The following is a 17,450-nucleotide window of genomic DNA, read 5'->3' as shown; positions in this document are numbered from 1 at the left end:
TTGTAGTCTGTCTGTGCGATTTTCTTACAGCAGCTGAGGATATGATCAATGGTTTTGTCGATTTCCTTGCACAGTCTGCATTATGGGTCATCAGCTGATTTTTGGATCTTGGCCTGAATTGCCTTTGTCCTGATGTCTTGCTCTTGGGCTGCAAGGATCAGGCCTTCTGTCTCCTTCTTCAGGGTCCCATTCATGAGCCAGAGCCAGGTCTCCTCCTTATCAGCTTTTCCTTCAATTTTGTCAAGGAACTTTCCATGCAATGTTTTGTTGTGCCAGCTGTCAGCTCTAGTTTGTAGTGCGGTTTTCTTGTATTGGTTTTTTTGTCTGCTGTGCTTTGAGGAGTTTCTGATTTTTGACTTCAATCAAAGCAGGTTCTTCACTTTGCTTTCCATCTTCTGCCAGGGCATGTTCTTCTTCTTTGACTGCTTGTTTTCCTTGCAAGAGTCCTCTGCCCCCTGATCTTCTAGGCAGATATAGCTGGTCAACATCACTGCGAGGATCCAGTGAATGATGAATGGTCATGAGTTTTCTTGTTTTTCTGTCCAAATTGTCCAGTTCCGCCTGTGTCCAATTTATAATGCCAGCAGTATATCTTATGACAGGTATGGCCCGGGTGTTTATGGCCTTGATGGTGTTGTCTCCATTGAGCTTGCTTTTGAGAATTTTTCTGACCCGTTGTGTATATTCCTTACTGACCACAGTTTTCACATGTTCATGCTTGATGTTGTCCAGCTGTAATATGCCCAGATATCTATAGGCCTCTGGCTGGTGACACTTTATTGTTTGGCCATTAGGCATATTTATGCCCTCACTTTCAATGATTTTTCCCTTCTTCAATGCCACTGTCGAACATTTGTCCAGACCAAACTCCATGCTGATATCAGTGCTAAAAATTCGGACAGTGTTGGTCAGAGACTGGATTTCAGTTTCCGTTTTCCCATAGCTTCAAGTCATCCATGTACATCAGATGCGAAATTTTGTGAGAATTCTTAGATGTTTGATAGCCGAGATTTGTTTATTATTATTATTATTATTATTTGAAACACAACAAGATGAGTCCACAGCAGACACTCTGCCACATCCAGCCCACGGGCCTTAGTTTGGGGACCCCTGGACTAGATAGTCCATGTGGTCTCTTCCAATTCTATTATTCTATGATTCCATGAAGGGTGGTAAGGGATTCCCACCCAGACCATCTTGCTAGGAAGCCTTACTTCTGGATTTTAGCATCCTATGAAACTTCTGGTGCTACCTCAGTGTCATGTGCAATCGCAAACTCTCTTACTAGCTGTGTTGGCAAAGCACAAGCTGTAACAAGTTCTATCAGGTGGGGAAGGCTTCGAGTACAGCCATTGTGTCACGCTGTGTATCAGTGCTCCAAGGACTAGTTTCCGTACTTTGTACAGAAAGATCTTCTGCAAAAGGTCAGCCAGCAGGTAAGCAGCTGGACACAGCCGGTGGTGAACACAATGGTGCTGTCAAATAGTTGTTAACTGTATTCGTACAGATAAAGTTATAGGTCTAAGGATTGTGTAGCTCACAATGGAGCTTAGGACAACAAGCACAGAAGGAAACCTCTCTTAACATGCCTATCGCAGAAACAATACCATGGTAGGATTGCTTGAGTCTTCTGGGCTGTAAGGCCATGTTCCAGCAACATCCTCCCCTGACATTTCACCCTTTTTAGTGTGTGTGTGTCAAAAGCGACTTGAGAACATACTGGTGTGAGAGAAGTGGCCGTCTACAGAGACGTTGCCCAGGGGATGCCCAGATGTGTTACCATCCTTCTACCATGTTAAAGTGTGAAGTATGGAACCCTGCGCAGACAGGGAAGCCTTAGCATTGAACGGTTGTGTTGTTAACGTGCAAAGTATGGAATCCTGCGCAGACGGTCAGTCAATGTGACTTAAGCAACGTGCGGTCACTGAATTCTTGAGGGCAGAAGGTGTCACCCCAAAGGAGATTCATCAGAGAATGCAAGCTGTTTATGGGGATTGTGTTGATGTGAGTCCTGTGCGTCATTGGGCGAGTAAGTTTAAAGATGTTGAGGTGGGAACATCTGACTTACGAGACAAGCAAAGAGTTGGACGACAAAAGCTGTCTCTGTTCCATAACCAGGCCTGAAACCAGATTGAAATGGATCTAGATCATGCATGGGCCAACTTGGACCCTCCCTCCAGGTGTTTTGTTAATGTGGGATTTGTGTATTGGTAGTGTTTAAATGAAATTTGTGTCTAGCACGTATTGCATGTATTACATCATCCAGAGTATGATATAGTCTGTAAAGAGTTAATGACTGAGAAGCTGTGTTGACCTTGATGTGTCTGGGGAGTATCCAGACTCAAGTGTGTTTGTACATTACTGATTGTGTCAGTTGAGATCTAGCTCTGTTCTGAGTTGGTGCCTGTCTAGAGTGAAAGCCAAGCCTGTGTTCGTCTGCAAGTCTGTTTGTCTTGTAAAGTAAAGCTTTGTATATACTTTTTAACATAGTTTCTGATGTCTCTTCGTTCTGCACTCCATTTGACAACATACAACTGCTGCTACGCTGCGATTTACTCTGACATGTTTCGGACTCCAACTCCCACCATTCCTAACAGCCTCAGGCCCTTTCCTTTCCCCCCTCAGCCGCTTAAGCAACATACATCCACCTCCGCTGAGGTGTATAGCAGACTGACTACAAAATGGAGTTCTGAGTCTGAACATGCTCAGTACAATCAAATGTCTACAACCTCTCCCACACATGAGGTGGAAAAGGAAAGGGCCTGAGCTGTTAGGAATGGTGGGAGTTGAAGTCCAAAACACCTGGAGGGAAGGCCGAGGTTGGCCCATGCCTGGTATAGACTCATATATTGGTTTGTTTACAACCTGGCTCTTCCATCCTTGGGATTCAAAGAGAGTTGAAACAGACAGGAAAAACACCTACCTGTTCTCGGGTTCCTCAATGGGGTCCGTGAACTCCGAGTGCACCGCGGAGTCGATGGCGCTGTCCGTTTCGATCTCGTCGTGCATCTCGTGGTGAACCAAGGTCCCAGTGTCCTCATCCGTGAAGGTCTCGCACTCGCTGTAAGTGCTCTCCGAGCCCATGTACGCACTGTCGGTCACCTCATTGGCCTGTGGCACGCAAAGGGACAAAGTACAATGTGAGGATCCTCAGCCTCAGGAGAGAATGCTTCTGGAACATGGCCAGACAGCCCGGAAAACCCATAGCAACTTAGGTTGCAATTGATTGAAACTCTAGGAGATATTCATTGAAAAACTAGAGCAAAATGTGTTATAGCACGACCCCTGTCCCTGCAGTTTAATAAACTTTTCCCGTGTTTTTATGATAGAATCAATTACAAAATAACATTTATAACCCAGGAAAATAAATTGTACAGTAGAATCTCACTTATCCAACAGTCGCTTATCCAATGTTCTGGATTATTTCTAGCTGGCCAAGCACAGCTAGAAATATTCCAGACTGGAAACAACCAGAGCCAGCTAACACCTACCAACAAAGGATCCCCCCCCCCAGAGTTGTTGTTGTTGTTGTTATTATTATTATTACAGTAGAGTCTCACTTATCCAACACTCGCTTATCCAATGTTCTGGATTATTTCTAGCTGGCCAAGCACAGCTAAAAATATTCCAGACTGGAAACAACCAGAGCCAGCTAACACCTACCAACAAAGGATCCCCCCCCAGAGTTGTTGTTGTTGTTGTTGTTGTTATAGTAGAATCTCACTTATCCAACAGTCACTTATCCAATGTTCTGGATTATTTCTAGCTGGCCAAGCACAGCTAGAAATATTCCAGACTGGAAACAACCAGAGCCAGCTAACACCTACCAACAAAGGATTCCCCCCCCCAGAGTTGTTGTTGTTGTTGTTGTTGTTGTTGTTGTTATTATTATTATTAGAGTCTCACTTATCCAACACTCGCTTATCCAACGTTCTGGATTATCCAACGCATTTTTGTAGTCAATGTTTTCAATATATCGTGATATTTTGGTGCTAAATTACAGTAATTACTACATAGCATTACTGTGTATTGAACTACTTTTTCTGTCAAATTTGTTGTCTAACATGATGCTTTGGTGCTTAATGTGTAAAATCATAACCTAATTTGATGTTTAATAGGCTTTTCCTTAATCTCTCCTTATTATCCAACATAACGTTCTGCCGGCCCGTTTATGTTGGATAAGCGAGACTCTTCTGTATTTACATTGTGTATTGTTACACATAAAATTCCGGGAATGTAAACTTTTCCCAACTCTTCCTGTTGGGTATTAAACCTTTTCTATAAATGTCCCAACAATCAGCATTACAAAACAGTCATTTGTCTATGTTTCAAAGCCTTCTAAATTTTAAGCGCCTTTCCTTCCCAACGGGTGGGAATTATCGCTGGGGAAAAAAACAAACGCTGGTACAATTTCTAATTTCAAAGGGAATTAAAAAACCTGGCAAATGATTCCTAGAGGTTATCTCAAACATTTGTTTGCACACCTTCAAGGAGGTTAATTCCCGAAGGACAAACAAAATGCACACACCTTTCTCAAGGTCAGAGAAGTTGATTTCATAAACAACGCGAAGTTTTGCTTTGTAAAGAAAAATGACCGAGGCAAGGAACACAACGTTATGAGTTTTGGGCCACTTCCTGGAATGGCCAAACCCACGAGGACACTGGCAGCAAAAAGTTCACTCCAAATGGTATCTTGCACCAACAGAAGCTTTTGACCAGCTTAAGCTTCACAAGGAAGAAGGTTGAGACAGCTTATGAGCACCAGCTTATAAACCATTGCTTTGCATCAGAGGCAAAAGACTTGCAAGGACTCCAGAGAGATGACTGCAGCCAACAAAATCTTCTTTCATAGTGTATTGTTCTAAGCCAGTGGTCCTCAAACTTTTTAAGCCGAGGGCTGGTCCACAACTGTAGAGGAGAGTCTCCTGAACAAGCCAGGATGTGCCATCTGCTAAGGAGTTACGAAGGTGGAGGCATTACTTTTCATTCAACCCTGGTACTTTCAAACTAACAGGCAGAGACATACTTTGACGTTTACATATGTATATTATTGTCTTATTCTCCCTCCCTGCTACACAATGCGGAAAGCTAGCCTCTGTCCATGTCAAAACGCCAACCACCTGGCAACCAGGATTGCGTTTCCAACACAGAGTCATGCCTGGCTGCTTTTGCAGTTGTTGTTTACCTGCCCTGATTAAATATTAAACCCCAAGCCAAGACTCTGCGGGGACGGGCTCGCATTCCTAACCAAACTCAGATATCCATTTACGAGAAGCTTAAGTCTCCCTGCAAAAAAAGAGAGAGGATGAAGTCGGTGCTCGCCTGGTTCAAAAACGCCTTGTCCCACCTTTGCACTGGCCTCTTGTTTATCGCCTCAGAAAAGAGAGCTTTAGGAAACACTTGGTGGATTCCTTTGCTGAGGAAGTTTGTTTTTGCATTAGCGACAGACCTGACCTCAGCACATCCCCTCCGCACACAGATAAATCCCTTATCCAAGCTTTCCTGCCAAGCTGAACAAATGCTAGCTTGAAATGGAGGGAGGGACAGAGGGATTTGTGCAGGGTCAAACAAACAATGCACGAGAGCACATAAACCAACCTGTGCATCCACAGTTCGCCTTCCAAATAAAGCCAAAGAGCCACTGTTGTCGTATCTCTGAGCCATTGTGATGTGCATGAAAATTCTGCCACTCGTTTTTGCTGCGTTTCACAAAATCCTACTAGTATTCCCATGGTGTCCAGTAGACTTGTCCAAAAAATAGTTTTGAATCGTATATCGGAATTATTTCGGATTGTTCTCGCTTTTTGATACGCATTTCGAGACATTGTCTCACAGCACAGCCAGCAATGTAATTCGAACCATTGTTGGCCCATTCTCGAATTGTCTCTTAATGTTTCATTAATTTTTTCCCCCAATTTTTTTAAATATATTTCTTAAAATATTTTTTAAAATGTTTTTGTTTCTGCAACCTACCTAGAATGGGAGCTTAGCGCAGCCTAACATGGCTGCCGCTTTCAGGCCAATCAGAAGCTTCCACAATGGACACAAAGGTGGGGGCTAGGGTTGATGAGGATAGCTCAAGAAATGAGGGCGGGAGAGCCCTGTAAAGTCCCCCCCCGGTTCCTTTTTTTTTTTTTGGCGATTGTGCATGCGCGTCCACCATTTTAGAAACATTTAGAATCATTATGAATTTTCAGAAATATCCGAAATTTTTGGGTGAAAAAAATCGGAAATACTTTCTATATCGAAGCGCCAGCGCCCCCTACTTTAGAAACGAGAATTGAAACATTTTTTTCATCGATCGGACATGCCTAGTGTCTAGGGTGATAGCACCACTTCCCAAAGAGTTCTTAAACAACCAGGGCTTGGGCTGTGGCACAGGCTGGAGAGCAGCTGCAATGAATCACTGCAATGAATCACTCTGACCAGGAGGTCATGAATTTGAGGCCCGCTCGGAGTCTATGTTTGTTTGTCTTTGTTCTATGTTAAAAGGCATTGAATGTTTGCCTATATGTGTAATGTGATCCGCCCTGAGTCCCCTTCGGGGTGAGAAAGAAGGGCGGAATAGAAATGCTGTAAATAAAAAATAAATAAATAAACCAAGAATGGCAAGCGATTCAGAAGCACACAGGCAATGGGTCTCATCTTTCCAAAGGTCTTGTCTACATCCTCCGTTGGAGTAAAATCCATCATCGCTGCCCTAGCAGGAGCCAGTGTTGCATTGACTCAGCAGTAGATCTGAATAGTTTCATTGGCAAAGCACTAAGTAAATTGTTTGCAGAGGGCTTCTGAATGGTATTGCTGCCCGCACTGCCAGAAAAATGGCTTTTCAACGAGGAACACGAATATCCTAGGTTGTTCGGCCACTCATGAAATCAGACATTGCAGACTCAAGAGCCACACAGCCCACATTTTCACACACTTTACAGGCAGAGTAAACCCATCATATGTCGCAAAACTACTTCCGCTGGTCACCCATGGCCAGGGCCGTCCCTAGGTAATTTTCAAGTGTAAGCGAACACAATTTTGGCACCCCCCCCCCCAAAAACCAATCACTGAAAAATAAAAGCGTTGGATAATAAGGAAAGATTGAGGAAAAGCCTATTCAACATCAAATTACATTATGATTTTACAAATTAAGCACCAAAACATCATGTTTTACAACAAATCGACAGAAAAAGCAGTTCAGTACACGGTAATGTTATGTAGGAATTACTATATTTGCGAATTTAGCACCAAACATTGAACTGGGATATAGGGCAGTGTGGACTCAGATAACCCAGTTCAAAGCAGACATTGTGGGTTATTCTGCTTTGATATTCTGGGTTATATGGCTGTGTGGAAGAGCCCTGAGGGTCCTTAGGAATCCATAGGAATTAAAAGGCCACCAAAAGGGAATCTGGCCCCCAATATTAAAAAAACCATCTAAAATCAGGACTGGGTTGCTGTGAGTTTTGCAGGCTGTATGGCCACCTTCCAGAAGCCTTCCCTTCCAGAAGCCTCAACTGCGCCCCCTAGAGGATGGCGCCTTCAGCAACCGCTTACTTCGCCTAACGGTTGAACCGCCCCTGCCCATGGGATTCCATCTGTAAACTGTTCCAAAAGAACAGGGAGCAGTTCTCTTCAGAGCTCCCGAATCAAGTGGCAATCCTCTTGCATGATTCTTCTATGGTCATTTTATAATTGCACAATTTTGAAATGTCATCAATTTGCTTAAACGGCATTCCTTGAAAGAGTCAGGCTAATGAGCTTAACAGAAAGAAAGCGATATATCACCAGAGAAGAGAAAGGAAGGTTTCCAGGTGCAGCAAGAGGCTGCTATAGAGAAAGAATAATGAACAGGCTTCTCACGGGAAGAGGCCTTGGATTTACCCTTAAGAGGAGCTACTTCTGTGAGAGATTCAGAGGTGGTAACTTTGCTCATCGAGAGAGAGAGAAAGAGAGATCTCTGCTCCATGCTTCAAGAATCCTGTTCCATGTTTCTGTGGACTTTCATGTCAATTTATGCAACCTTATGTCTTAAGTTTTGTTCCAGTCTTTGTTCCTGCTCTTAGGGATTTTTGGATTATCTGGTTATTGTTCCTGTGAGTTTGCAGTTTGGATTTCCCGCTCCAGTTAAGATCCTGTCTTGTGTTCCAGTATTGATTCTGTTCCTTGGACTAATCTTGGTACAGTAGAATCTCACTTATCCAACATAAACGGGCCGGCAGAACGTTGGATAAGCGAATATGTTGGATAATAAGGAGAGGTTAAGAAAAAGCCTATTAAAAATCAAATTAGGCTATGATTTTACAAATTAAACATCAAAACATCATGTTATACAACAAATTCAGCAGAAAAAGTAGTTCAATACACAGTAATGCTATGTAGTAATTACTGTATTTACGAATTTAGCACCAAAATATCACAATGCATTGAAAACATTGACTACAAAAATGCATTGGATAATCCAGAACGTTGGATAAGCGAGACTCTACTGTACTTTGATTCCAGCATTCCAGTTTGATCCTCTGCCTTGGGCTAATTTTGACACCTTGTTTGGACTAATTTTGACACCTTATTTGGACTAATTTTGACACCTTGTTTGGACTAATTTTGACACCATTTTTGACTAATTTTGACACCTTGTTTGGACTAATTTTGACACCTTGTTTGGACTAATTTTGACACCTTTTTTTGACTAATTTTGACACCTTGTTTGGACTAATTTTGACACCTTGTTTGGACTAATTTTGACACCTTGTTTGGACTAATTTTGACACCTTGTTTGGACTAATTTTGACACCTTTTTTTGACTAATTTTGACACCTTGTTTGGACTAATTTTGACACCTTGTTTGGACTAATTTTGACACCTTTTTTTGACTAATTTTGACACCTTTTTTTGACTAATTTTGACACCTTGTTTGGACTAATTTTGACACCTTGTTTGGACTAATTTTGACACCTTGTTTGGACTAATTTTGACACCTTGTTTGGACTAATTTTGACACCTTTTTTTGACTAATTTTGACACCTTTTTTTTGACTAATTTTGACACCTTGTTTGGACTAATTTTGACACCTTGTTTGGACTAATTTTGACACCTTTTTTGACTAATTTTGACACCTTGTTTGGACTAATTTTGACACCTTGTTTGGACTAATTTTGACACCTTGTTTGGACTAATTTTGACACCTTGTTTGGACTAATTTTGATATCCTGTTTGGACTTTGTTCTTTTAAAAGTTCTAACTTTTGCAGATTGGATTTTTCGCAGGTTTGATGGAAATGTTCTCTCTAGGTCTTCCAGTGCAATTCTATGGGTCAATTTCTAAATCAAACCTAAAAACACAATTGTAACATTTAACGCAGCACAAAATCCACTTAAACCAGGATGGTGACCCAGGCATTTCCTGGTTAAGAAGAAGAGATTAACATACTGATCGCATTTTTCTCTTCTTTCCTGGCCCAGAAAGCAGAAACAAAAGGGGTCAGTAGAACATCTGGATCCGTGTGAAGTTTCCAACTTCCCAAAAACGAAGAGAGATAAGGCATTTCTTTGTCAAAATGGGGCAACATTTCCTGTTTGTGGCTTAAACTAAGCCCAAATAGCTGGGTGACCAACCAATAAGACCCAAGTTAGATATACAGGAGCAACCTTGAACTCGTCGTCAAAATATTTTGGACCAGAACACAGATCATGTCTTCTGGATCGCATTTGGAAGGCGATTAATTTGGGAACATCTACTAGGGCAATGATGGGCAACCTTTTGCACTTGGTGTGTCAAAATTCACCAAAAAACCTAGCATGACTTGGGTGGTGTGTCACTTCGGAAAAAAACCCATAATTTCACAATATATATAGTTTAAATAACAAAAATATATAATTGTAATATATAACTGTATTTAATAAATCCAAAACTATTTACTACCATTATTTCCATGTACAACAATCTATGGCACCTCTTGCAGTTTCCACGCTGATTTCTCTCTGTTGTAGTTTCAATGTAGTCATGAATAATGAATAATAATATAATAATATAATAGTAACTAGCTGTGCCCGGCCACGCGTTGCTGTGGTGAAGTCTGGTGGTATTGGTGGTAGTTAAGGTAAAGGGTAAAGGTTTTCTCCTGACATTAAGTCCAGTTGTGTCCGACTGCACACTGAAGTGGATTATATGGCAGTGTGGAGTCAAGATAATCCAGTGCAAAGCAGATAATATAAGATTATAAATGGGTTATATAGCTGTGTGGAAGGGCCTTGAGTCTACACTGCCATATAATCCAATTAAAATCAGATAATCTGTATTTTATAGGCAGTGTGGAAGAGGCCTAAGTGAGGCCTAACTCTGCCTGTCCCCTGGGCTGAGTGGGTTGCTAGGAGACCAAGTGGGCGGAGCTTAGCCTTCTAACTGGCAGCAATTGGATAAAAACAATTATTCCTCTCCCTCTAATTAGGACTTTATTTTTATTTTATTTTCGTTGTATGAACGTAGAGGCATGGATGAGGGGTTGTGCTGCCAAGTTTAGTGTTTCTGGGATGTGTAGTTTTGTTGTTTTGTCCCAGGCCGAAATTTCATTACCCTTTTATATATATAGATAATATAATAATATACTACAATAATAATAGAATAATAATAGAATGAATAATAGACACCTACGCGTGTCATAGGTTGGCCATCACCGTACTAGGGCTTATGTCTTCTGGAGGGCAACAATAATATTTTTAAAGTCATATTTTATGTAGCACTTTATGGAGTCATGAAATGGCATGCCAAGCTTTGAGAGCTTGTAGTTTAAGAACTGTGGGCTGTCAGCTATTAAATCAGATTTTTTTGCATCACATGACTGGTCAAACAAATTATTATTATTTTATTATGACACAGCAAACAAGATAGATATGCTGGATTTCATATCACAAAATCACAAGTCGAACACTTCCCAAGTGTCTAGGATTGTGTGATGTATATTATTATTATTATTATTATTATTATTATTATTATTATTATTATTATTATTATTATTGTATGACACAGCAAACAAGATAGATATGCTGGATTTCATATCACAAAATCACAAGTCGAACACTTCCCAAGTGTCTAGGACTGTGTGATGTATATTATTATTATTATTATTATTATTATTATTATTATGACACAGCAAACAAGATAGATATGCTGGATTTCATATCACAAAATCACAAGTCGAACACTTCCCAAGTGTCTAGGATTGTGTGATGTATATTATTATTATTATTATTATTATTATTATTATTATTATTATTATTATTATTATGACACAGCAAACAAGATAGATATGCTGGATTTCATATCACAAAATCACAAGTCGAACACTTCCCAAGTGTCTAGGACTGTGTGATGTATATTATTATTATTATTATTATTATTATTATTATTATTGTATGACACAGCAAACAAGATAGATATGCTGGATTTCATATCACAAAATCACAAGTCGAACACTTCCCAAGTGTCTAGGATTGTGTGATGTATTATTATTATTATTATTATTATTATTATTATTATTATTATTTTATTATGACACAGCAAACAAGATAGATATGCTGGATTTCGTATCACAAAATCACAAGTCAAACACTTCCCAAGTGTCTAGGATTGTGTGATGTATTATTATTATTATTATTATTATTATTATTATTATTATTATTATTATTATTTTATTATGACACAGCAAACAAGATAGACATGCTGGATTTCGTATCACAAAATCACAAGTCAAACACGTCCCAAGTGTCTAGGACTGTGTGATGTATTATTATTATTATTATTATTATTATTATTATTATTTTGTTATGACACAGCAAACAAAATAGATATGCTGGATTTCGTATCACAAAATCTCAATTCTAACACTTCCCAAGTGTCTAGGACTGTATTATTATTATTATTATTATTATTATTATTATTATTATTATTATTATTATATGACACAGCAAACAAGATAGATATGCTGGATTTCGTATCACAAAATCTCAATTCGAACACTTCCCAAGTGTCTAGGACTGTATTATTATTATTATTATTATTATTATTATTATTATTATTATTATTATTATTATATGACACAGCAAACAAGATAGATATGCTGGATTTCGTATCACAAAATCTCAATTCGAACACTTCCCAAGTGTCTAGGACTGTGTGATGTATTTTCGGATGATGCGTGCAGATCCCAGTAGGGTGGCCTTTTGCAGTTGGCAGATCGTAATTTTGTCAATGTCTATTGTTTCCAAATGCCGGCTGAGATCTTTTGGCACGGCACCCACTCAAACAAATAAATTATTATTATTATTATTATTATTATTATTATTATTATTATTATTATTATTCTAATTGTCATTCTCTGGCAGGCATCCTCAGGCAGGAAGCAGCCAGGCTTTGAAGCTGCAAGGCCATTCAATGCTAATCAAGGTGGCCAATGGCAACATTCACACTTGCCTCAAGCAGACAAAGAGTTCTTTCTCCCACCCAAGATATTCAACAAATATCTAAACTCCACTTGCCAAGTCTCCAACATATCTCACAACCTCTGAGGACGCCTGCCACAGATGTGGGCGAAACGTCAGGAGAGAATGCTTCCGGAGCATGGCGAGACAGTCTGGAAAACCCACAGCAACCCAATCCATTCATATTTTGCAACTTTGATAGCACGTTGACGCCATTGTAAGGAATCGTGGGATAGTCCGGGAAGGTTTCCATAGGAGTCAGCCATGACAGTTAAAGTGGATCTGAAGTGCTATAACAATGCAGTGTGAACGACAGCATAGCTTCAAACAGCAAGCAAGGGCCCCAAATGGATAATGCAAGTTTCCTTCCGTTTAGTGGCATATACAGTAGAGTCTTGCTTATCCAACCTTCGCTTATCCAACATTCTGTATTATCCAACGCAGTCTGCCTTTTAGTAGTCAGTGTTTTTGTAGTCAATGAGGTCAATACATTGCGATATTTTAGTGCTAAATTCATAATTACAGTAATTACTTCGTAACGTTACTGTGTACTGAACTGCTTTTTCTCGGTGAATATATATATTTTTAATTTTGTAGCGAAACATGATACATTGAAAGTGGTGGAACAATATATCAATAGAAAAGTGGAAAAGTATCAAGAGGAAAAAATAAACATAAAAATAGAGGTTAAAAAAAAGACCAAAAAAAAAAAGAAGAAAAAAAATTGGGTTATACAGTAGAGTCTCACTAATCCAAGCTAAACGGGCCGGCAGAAGCTTGGATAAGCGAATATCTTGGATTATAAGGACTGATCAAGGAAAAGCCTATTAAACATCAAATTAGGTTATGATTTTACAAATTAAGCACCAAAACTTCATGTTATACAACAAATTTGACAGAAAAAGTAGTTCAATACGCAGTAATGTTATGTTGTAATTACTGTATTAATGAATTTAGCACCAAAATATCATGATATATTGAAAACATTGACTACAAAAATGGCTTGGATAATCCAGAGGCTTGGATAAGCGAGGCTTGGATTAGTGAGACTCTCCTGTACTTCCCATCTTGGCTTTGGAGTTGTCTCTTTCATTAATTGTGTCTTTATGTATTCCGTTTAATCTACTTTATATATTAGGTTTATATATTAGATTTGAACTGTTTTTTCTATTATCGGTTTGTTGTAAAGCGTGATGTTTTGGTGCTGAATTTGTAAAATCATAACGTGATTTGATCTTTGATAGGCTTTTCCTCAATCCCTCTTTATTATCCAACATATTCGTTTATCCAACGTTCTGCCGGCCTGTTTACATTGGATAAGTGAGACTCTACTATACATTTAAAAAGCCAGAGTTCAACTCCTGTACCTTAGGTCTTTCTGCATTCCCGAAGCCAAAGATCATCCAGTTTAAGATCTTTTGTTGATACAAAAACACACACAGATACGGAAATTTCCCGCATCCCGATCCAACACTGTCACAACTACATCATCGTTACTACGCATCTCTTGTTGCCCTCCATTTAATGCTGTAGTGATTTGAGTTCCAGACTATGACTCTAGAGCCCCGGATTCGAATCCCTGCTCAGCCACAGAAACCCAAGTCACACTCTCTCAACTTCAGAGGAAAACTCTGAACATAGCTTGCCAAGGAAGCCCTACAAGAGATTGACACATTCACCTTAGTAAAGGTAAAGTTTTCACTTGACCTTAAATCTAGTTGTGTCCGACTCATCTCCATTTCTAAGCCAAAGAGCCGGCGTTGTCCATAGACACCTCCAAGGTCATGTGGCCACTGGCATGACTGCATGGAGCGCCGTTACCTTCCCGCCGGAGCAGTACCTATTGATCTACTCACACTCTGGGGGTTGGTGCTCATCTCCATTTCTAAGCCAAAGAGCCGGCGTTGCCCATAGACACCTCCAAGGTCATGTGCCCACTGGCATGACTGCATGGAGTGTCGTTGCCTTCTCGCTGGAGCAGTACCTATTGATCTACTCACACTCTGGGGAGTTGGTGCTCATCTCCATTTCTAAGCCGAAGAGCCGGCGTTGTCCGTAGACACCTCCAAGGTCATGTGGCCACTGGCATGACTGCATGGAACGCCGTTGCCTTCTCGCTGGAGCAGTACCTATTGATCTACTCACACTCTGGGGAGTTGGTGCTCATCTCCATTTGTAAGCCGAAGAGCAGGCGTTGTCCATAGACACCTCCAAGGTCATGTGGTCATAGGCATGACTGCATGGAGTGTCGTTGCCTTCTCGCCAGAGCAGTACCTATTAATCTACTCACACTCTGGGGGTTGGTGCTCATCTCCATTTCTAAGCCGAAGAGCCGGCGTTGTCCGTAGACACCTCCAAGGTCATGTGGCCACTGGCATGACTGCATGGAACGCCATTACCTTCCCGCCGGAGCAGTACCTATTGATCTACTCACATTTGCATGTTTTCGAACTGCCAGGTTGGCAGAAGCTGGAGCTAACAACAGGCACTCACTCCGCTCCCCAGATTCGAACCTGTGACCTTTTGGTCTGCAAGTTCAGCAGCTCAGCGTTTTAACACACTGTGCCACCGGGGGCTCCAACAGATAAAATAAACACATTAAAGTCATAATAACGCAATATAGTACAATAATAAAACAATAAAATGCTAAAATGATAAAATGCAAAGACCACCATTTAAAGACAAAGTGAATAAAATGGGACAAAAATGCAAAAATATGTATTGTAATACCATTGGGGGGGGGGATGGTGCAGCGTGTTAAAGCGCCGAGCTGCTGAACTTGCAGAGCAAAGGGTCACAGGTTCGAATTCGGGGAGTGGAGTGAGCTCCCACTGTTAGCTCAGGCTTCTGCCAACCTAGCAGTTCAAAAACATGCAAATGTGAGTAGATCAATAGGTACTGCTTTGGGAGGAAGGTAACTGTGCTTCATGCCGTCATGCCGGCCACATAACCTTTTAGATGTCTACGGACGCCGCCGGCTCTTGGGCTTAGAAATGGAGATGAGCACCATCTCCAAGAGTGTGAGTAAATCAATAGGTACGGCTCCAGTGGGAAGTAGATCAATAGGTACTGCTCCGGCGGGAAGGTAACAGCACTCTATGCAGTCATGCCTATGGTCACATGACCTTGGAGGTGTCTATGGACAACGCCGGCTCTTGGGCTTAGAAACGGAGATGAGCAGCATCCCCAAGAGGGTGAGTAGATCAATAGGTACTGCTCCGGTGGGACAACGCCGGCTCTTTGGCTTAGAAATGGAGATCAGCACCAACCCCCAGAGTGTGAGTAGATCAATAGGTACTGCTCCGGTGGGACAATGCCGGCTCTTTGGCTTAGAAATGGAGATCAGCACCAACCCCCAGAGTGTGAGTAGATCAATAGGTACTGCTCCGGTGGGACAATGCCGGCTCTTTGGCTTAGAAATGGAGATCAGCACCAACCCCCAGAGTGTGAGTAGATCAATAGGTACTGCTCCGGTGGGACAATGCCGGCTCTTTGGCTTAGAAATGGAGATCAGCACCAACCCCCAGAGTGTGAGTAGATCAATAGGTACTGCTCCGGTGGGACAATGCCGGCTCTTTGGCTTAGAAATGGAGATCAGCACCAACCCCCAGAGTGTGAGTAGATCAATAGGTACTGCTCCGGTGGGACAATGCCGGCTCTTTGGCTTAGAAATGGAGATCAGCACCAACCCCCAGAGTGTGAGTAGATCAATAGGTACTGCTCCGGTGGGACAACGCCGGCTCTTTGGCTTAGAAATGGAGATCAGCACCAACCCCCAGAGTGTGAGTAGATCAATAGGTACTGCTCCGGTGGGACAACACCGGCTCTTTGGCTTAGAAATGGAGATGAGCACCATCCCCAAGAGTGTGAGTAGATCAATAGGTACGGCTCCAGGGGGAAGGTAATGGCGTTCCATGCAGTCCTGCCAGTGGCCACATGACCTTGGAGGTGTCTACGGACAACGCCGGCTCTTTGGCTTGGAAATGGAGATGAGCAGCAACGCCCAGAGTCGGACACGACTAGACTTAATGTCAGGGGAAAACTTAACCGTAAATAGACAAAGTGCTGAAATATTTCCTATGAGATTTGGAGTTGGGTAGGAAGTCAAGATAGGAAGCCAGTGGTGGAGATTCCCTGAATAAATATCCACCAAACGAAGCAGGATCCACGGAGCACATTTTTATGCGGAAACTCCCGTTTCGGATGGAGCCGGTTCCTCCCTTGTCGGCAGAATAGGCAGCCCAGCTTTACTCCTTCCCGGCCAGGCAAAGTAGGACACAAAACCAAGGAAATGCAAGGAAACTTTTTCCAAAAAAATAAGTGACAACTTGGGCTCCCAAACCCTTCGGACGAGGCAGGAATTTAGCTCAACTTGGGAAAGTTTTCCGCCCGAGAGAGAGAGTCTTACCTGTCGCTGTGGAAGGGAAGTCCACCTCTGAGCAAAGGAGAGCAAAGCACAATCTCTCCGAAGGGGAGGAGGAAAAGTACGGATCAGGAAGTATATCCGAACTAACTAACCAACCTCAGGCCTCTCAACAGAGCTTCTTTTGTTCCCGGTCCACGGTAATCTCCCTCTCTTATTTCCCACCTCTTGCACTTTCCTGCCACTTTCACCAGCATGGCTCCCTTCCCAAAAATAAAATCCATGCTTCTGATTATTATTATTTTTGCAAAGGAGTCGAAATGACAAACGAGCAAACGTCCTCGTAGGTCACACATTTACTGGACTTATATCCTGCTTCTCACAGAGATTTCCAGTTTGCAGGAAGACGCAAATAGAGAAAAAAAAATTATGTTAGAACATGCACAAAAAAATAGGTTAGAACATGCACAAATGAATCGTCGTACAGTAGAGTCTCACTTATCCAACATAAACAGGCCGGCAGAACGTTGGATAAGTGAATATGTTGGATAATAAGGAGAGATTAAGAAAAAGCCTATTAAACATCAAAATCGGTTATGATTTTACAAATTAAGCACCAA

General features: G+C 41.4%; 1 protein-coding gene across 4 annotated transcripts in view; it reads right to left on the bottom strand.

The window, feature by feature from the left end:
* Positions 1-17,450, bottom strand: part of rab11fip3 (RAB11 family interacting protein 3) — a 102,571-nt gene that overhangs the window by 41,873 nt on the left and 43,248 nt on the right. For all 4 annotated transcript variants that reach the window (XM_062964192.1, XM_062964194.1, XM_062964193.1 and 1 more), the window contains exon 4: positions 2,924-3,111. In XM_062964192.1, coding sequence (XP_062820262.1) covers positions 2,924-3,111 — 188 coding nt within the window. The remainder of the gene's footprint in view (positions 1-2,923; positions 3,112-17,450) is intronic.

Source organism: Anolis carolinensis, unplaced genomic scaffold (assembly GCF_035594765.1).
Source record: "Anolis carolinensis isolate JA03-04 unplaced genomic scaffold, rAnoCar3.1.pri scaffold_13, whole genome shotgun sequence".
NCBI classification, from domain to species: Eukaryota; Metazoa; Chordata; class Lepidosauria; order Squamata; family Dactyloidae; genus Anolis; species Anolis carolinensis.
The sequence above is the reverse complement of the archived record's forward strand: the minus strand, read 5'-3'. Positions and strand labels throughout refer to the sequence as shown.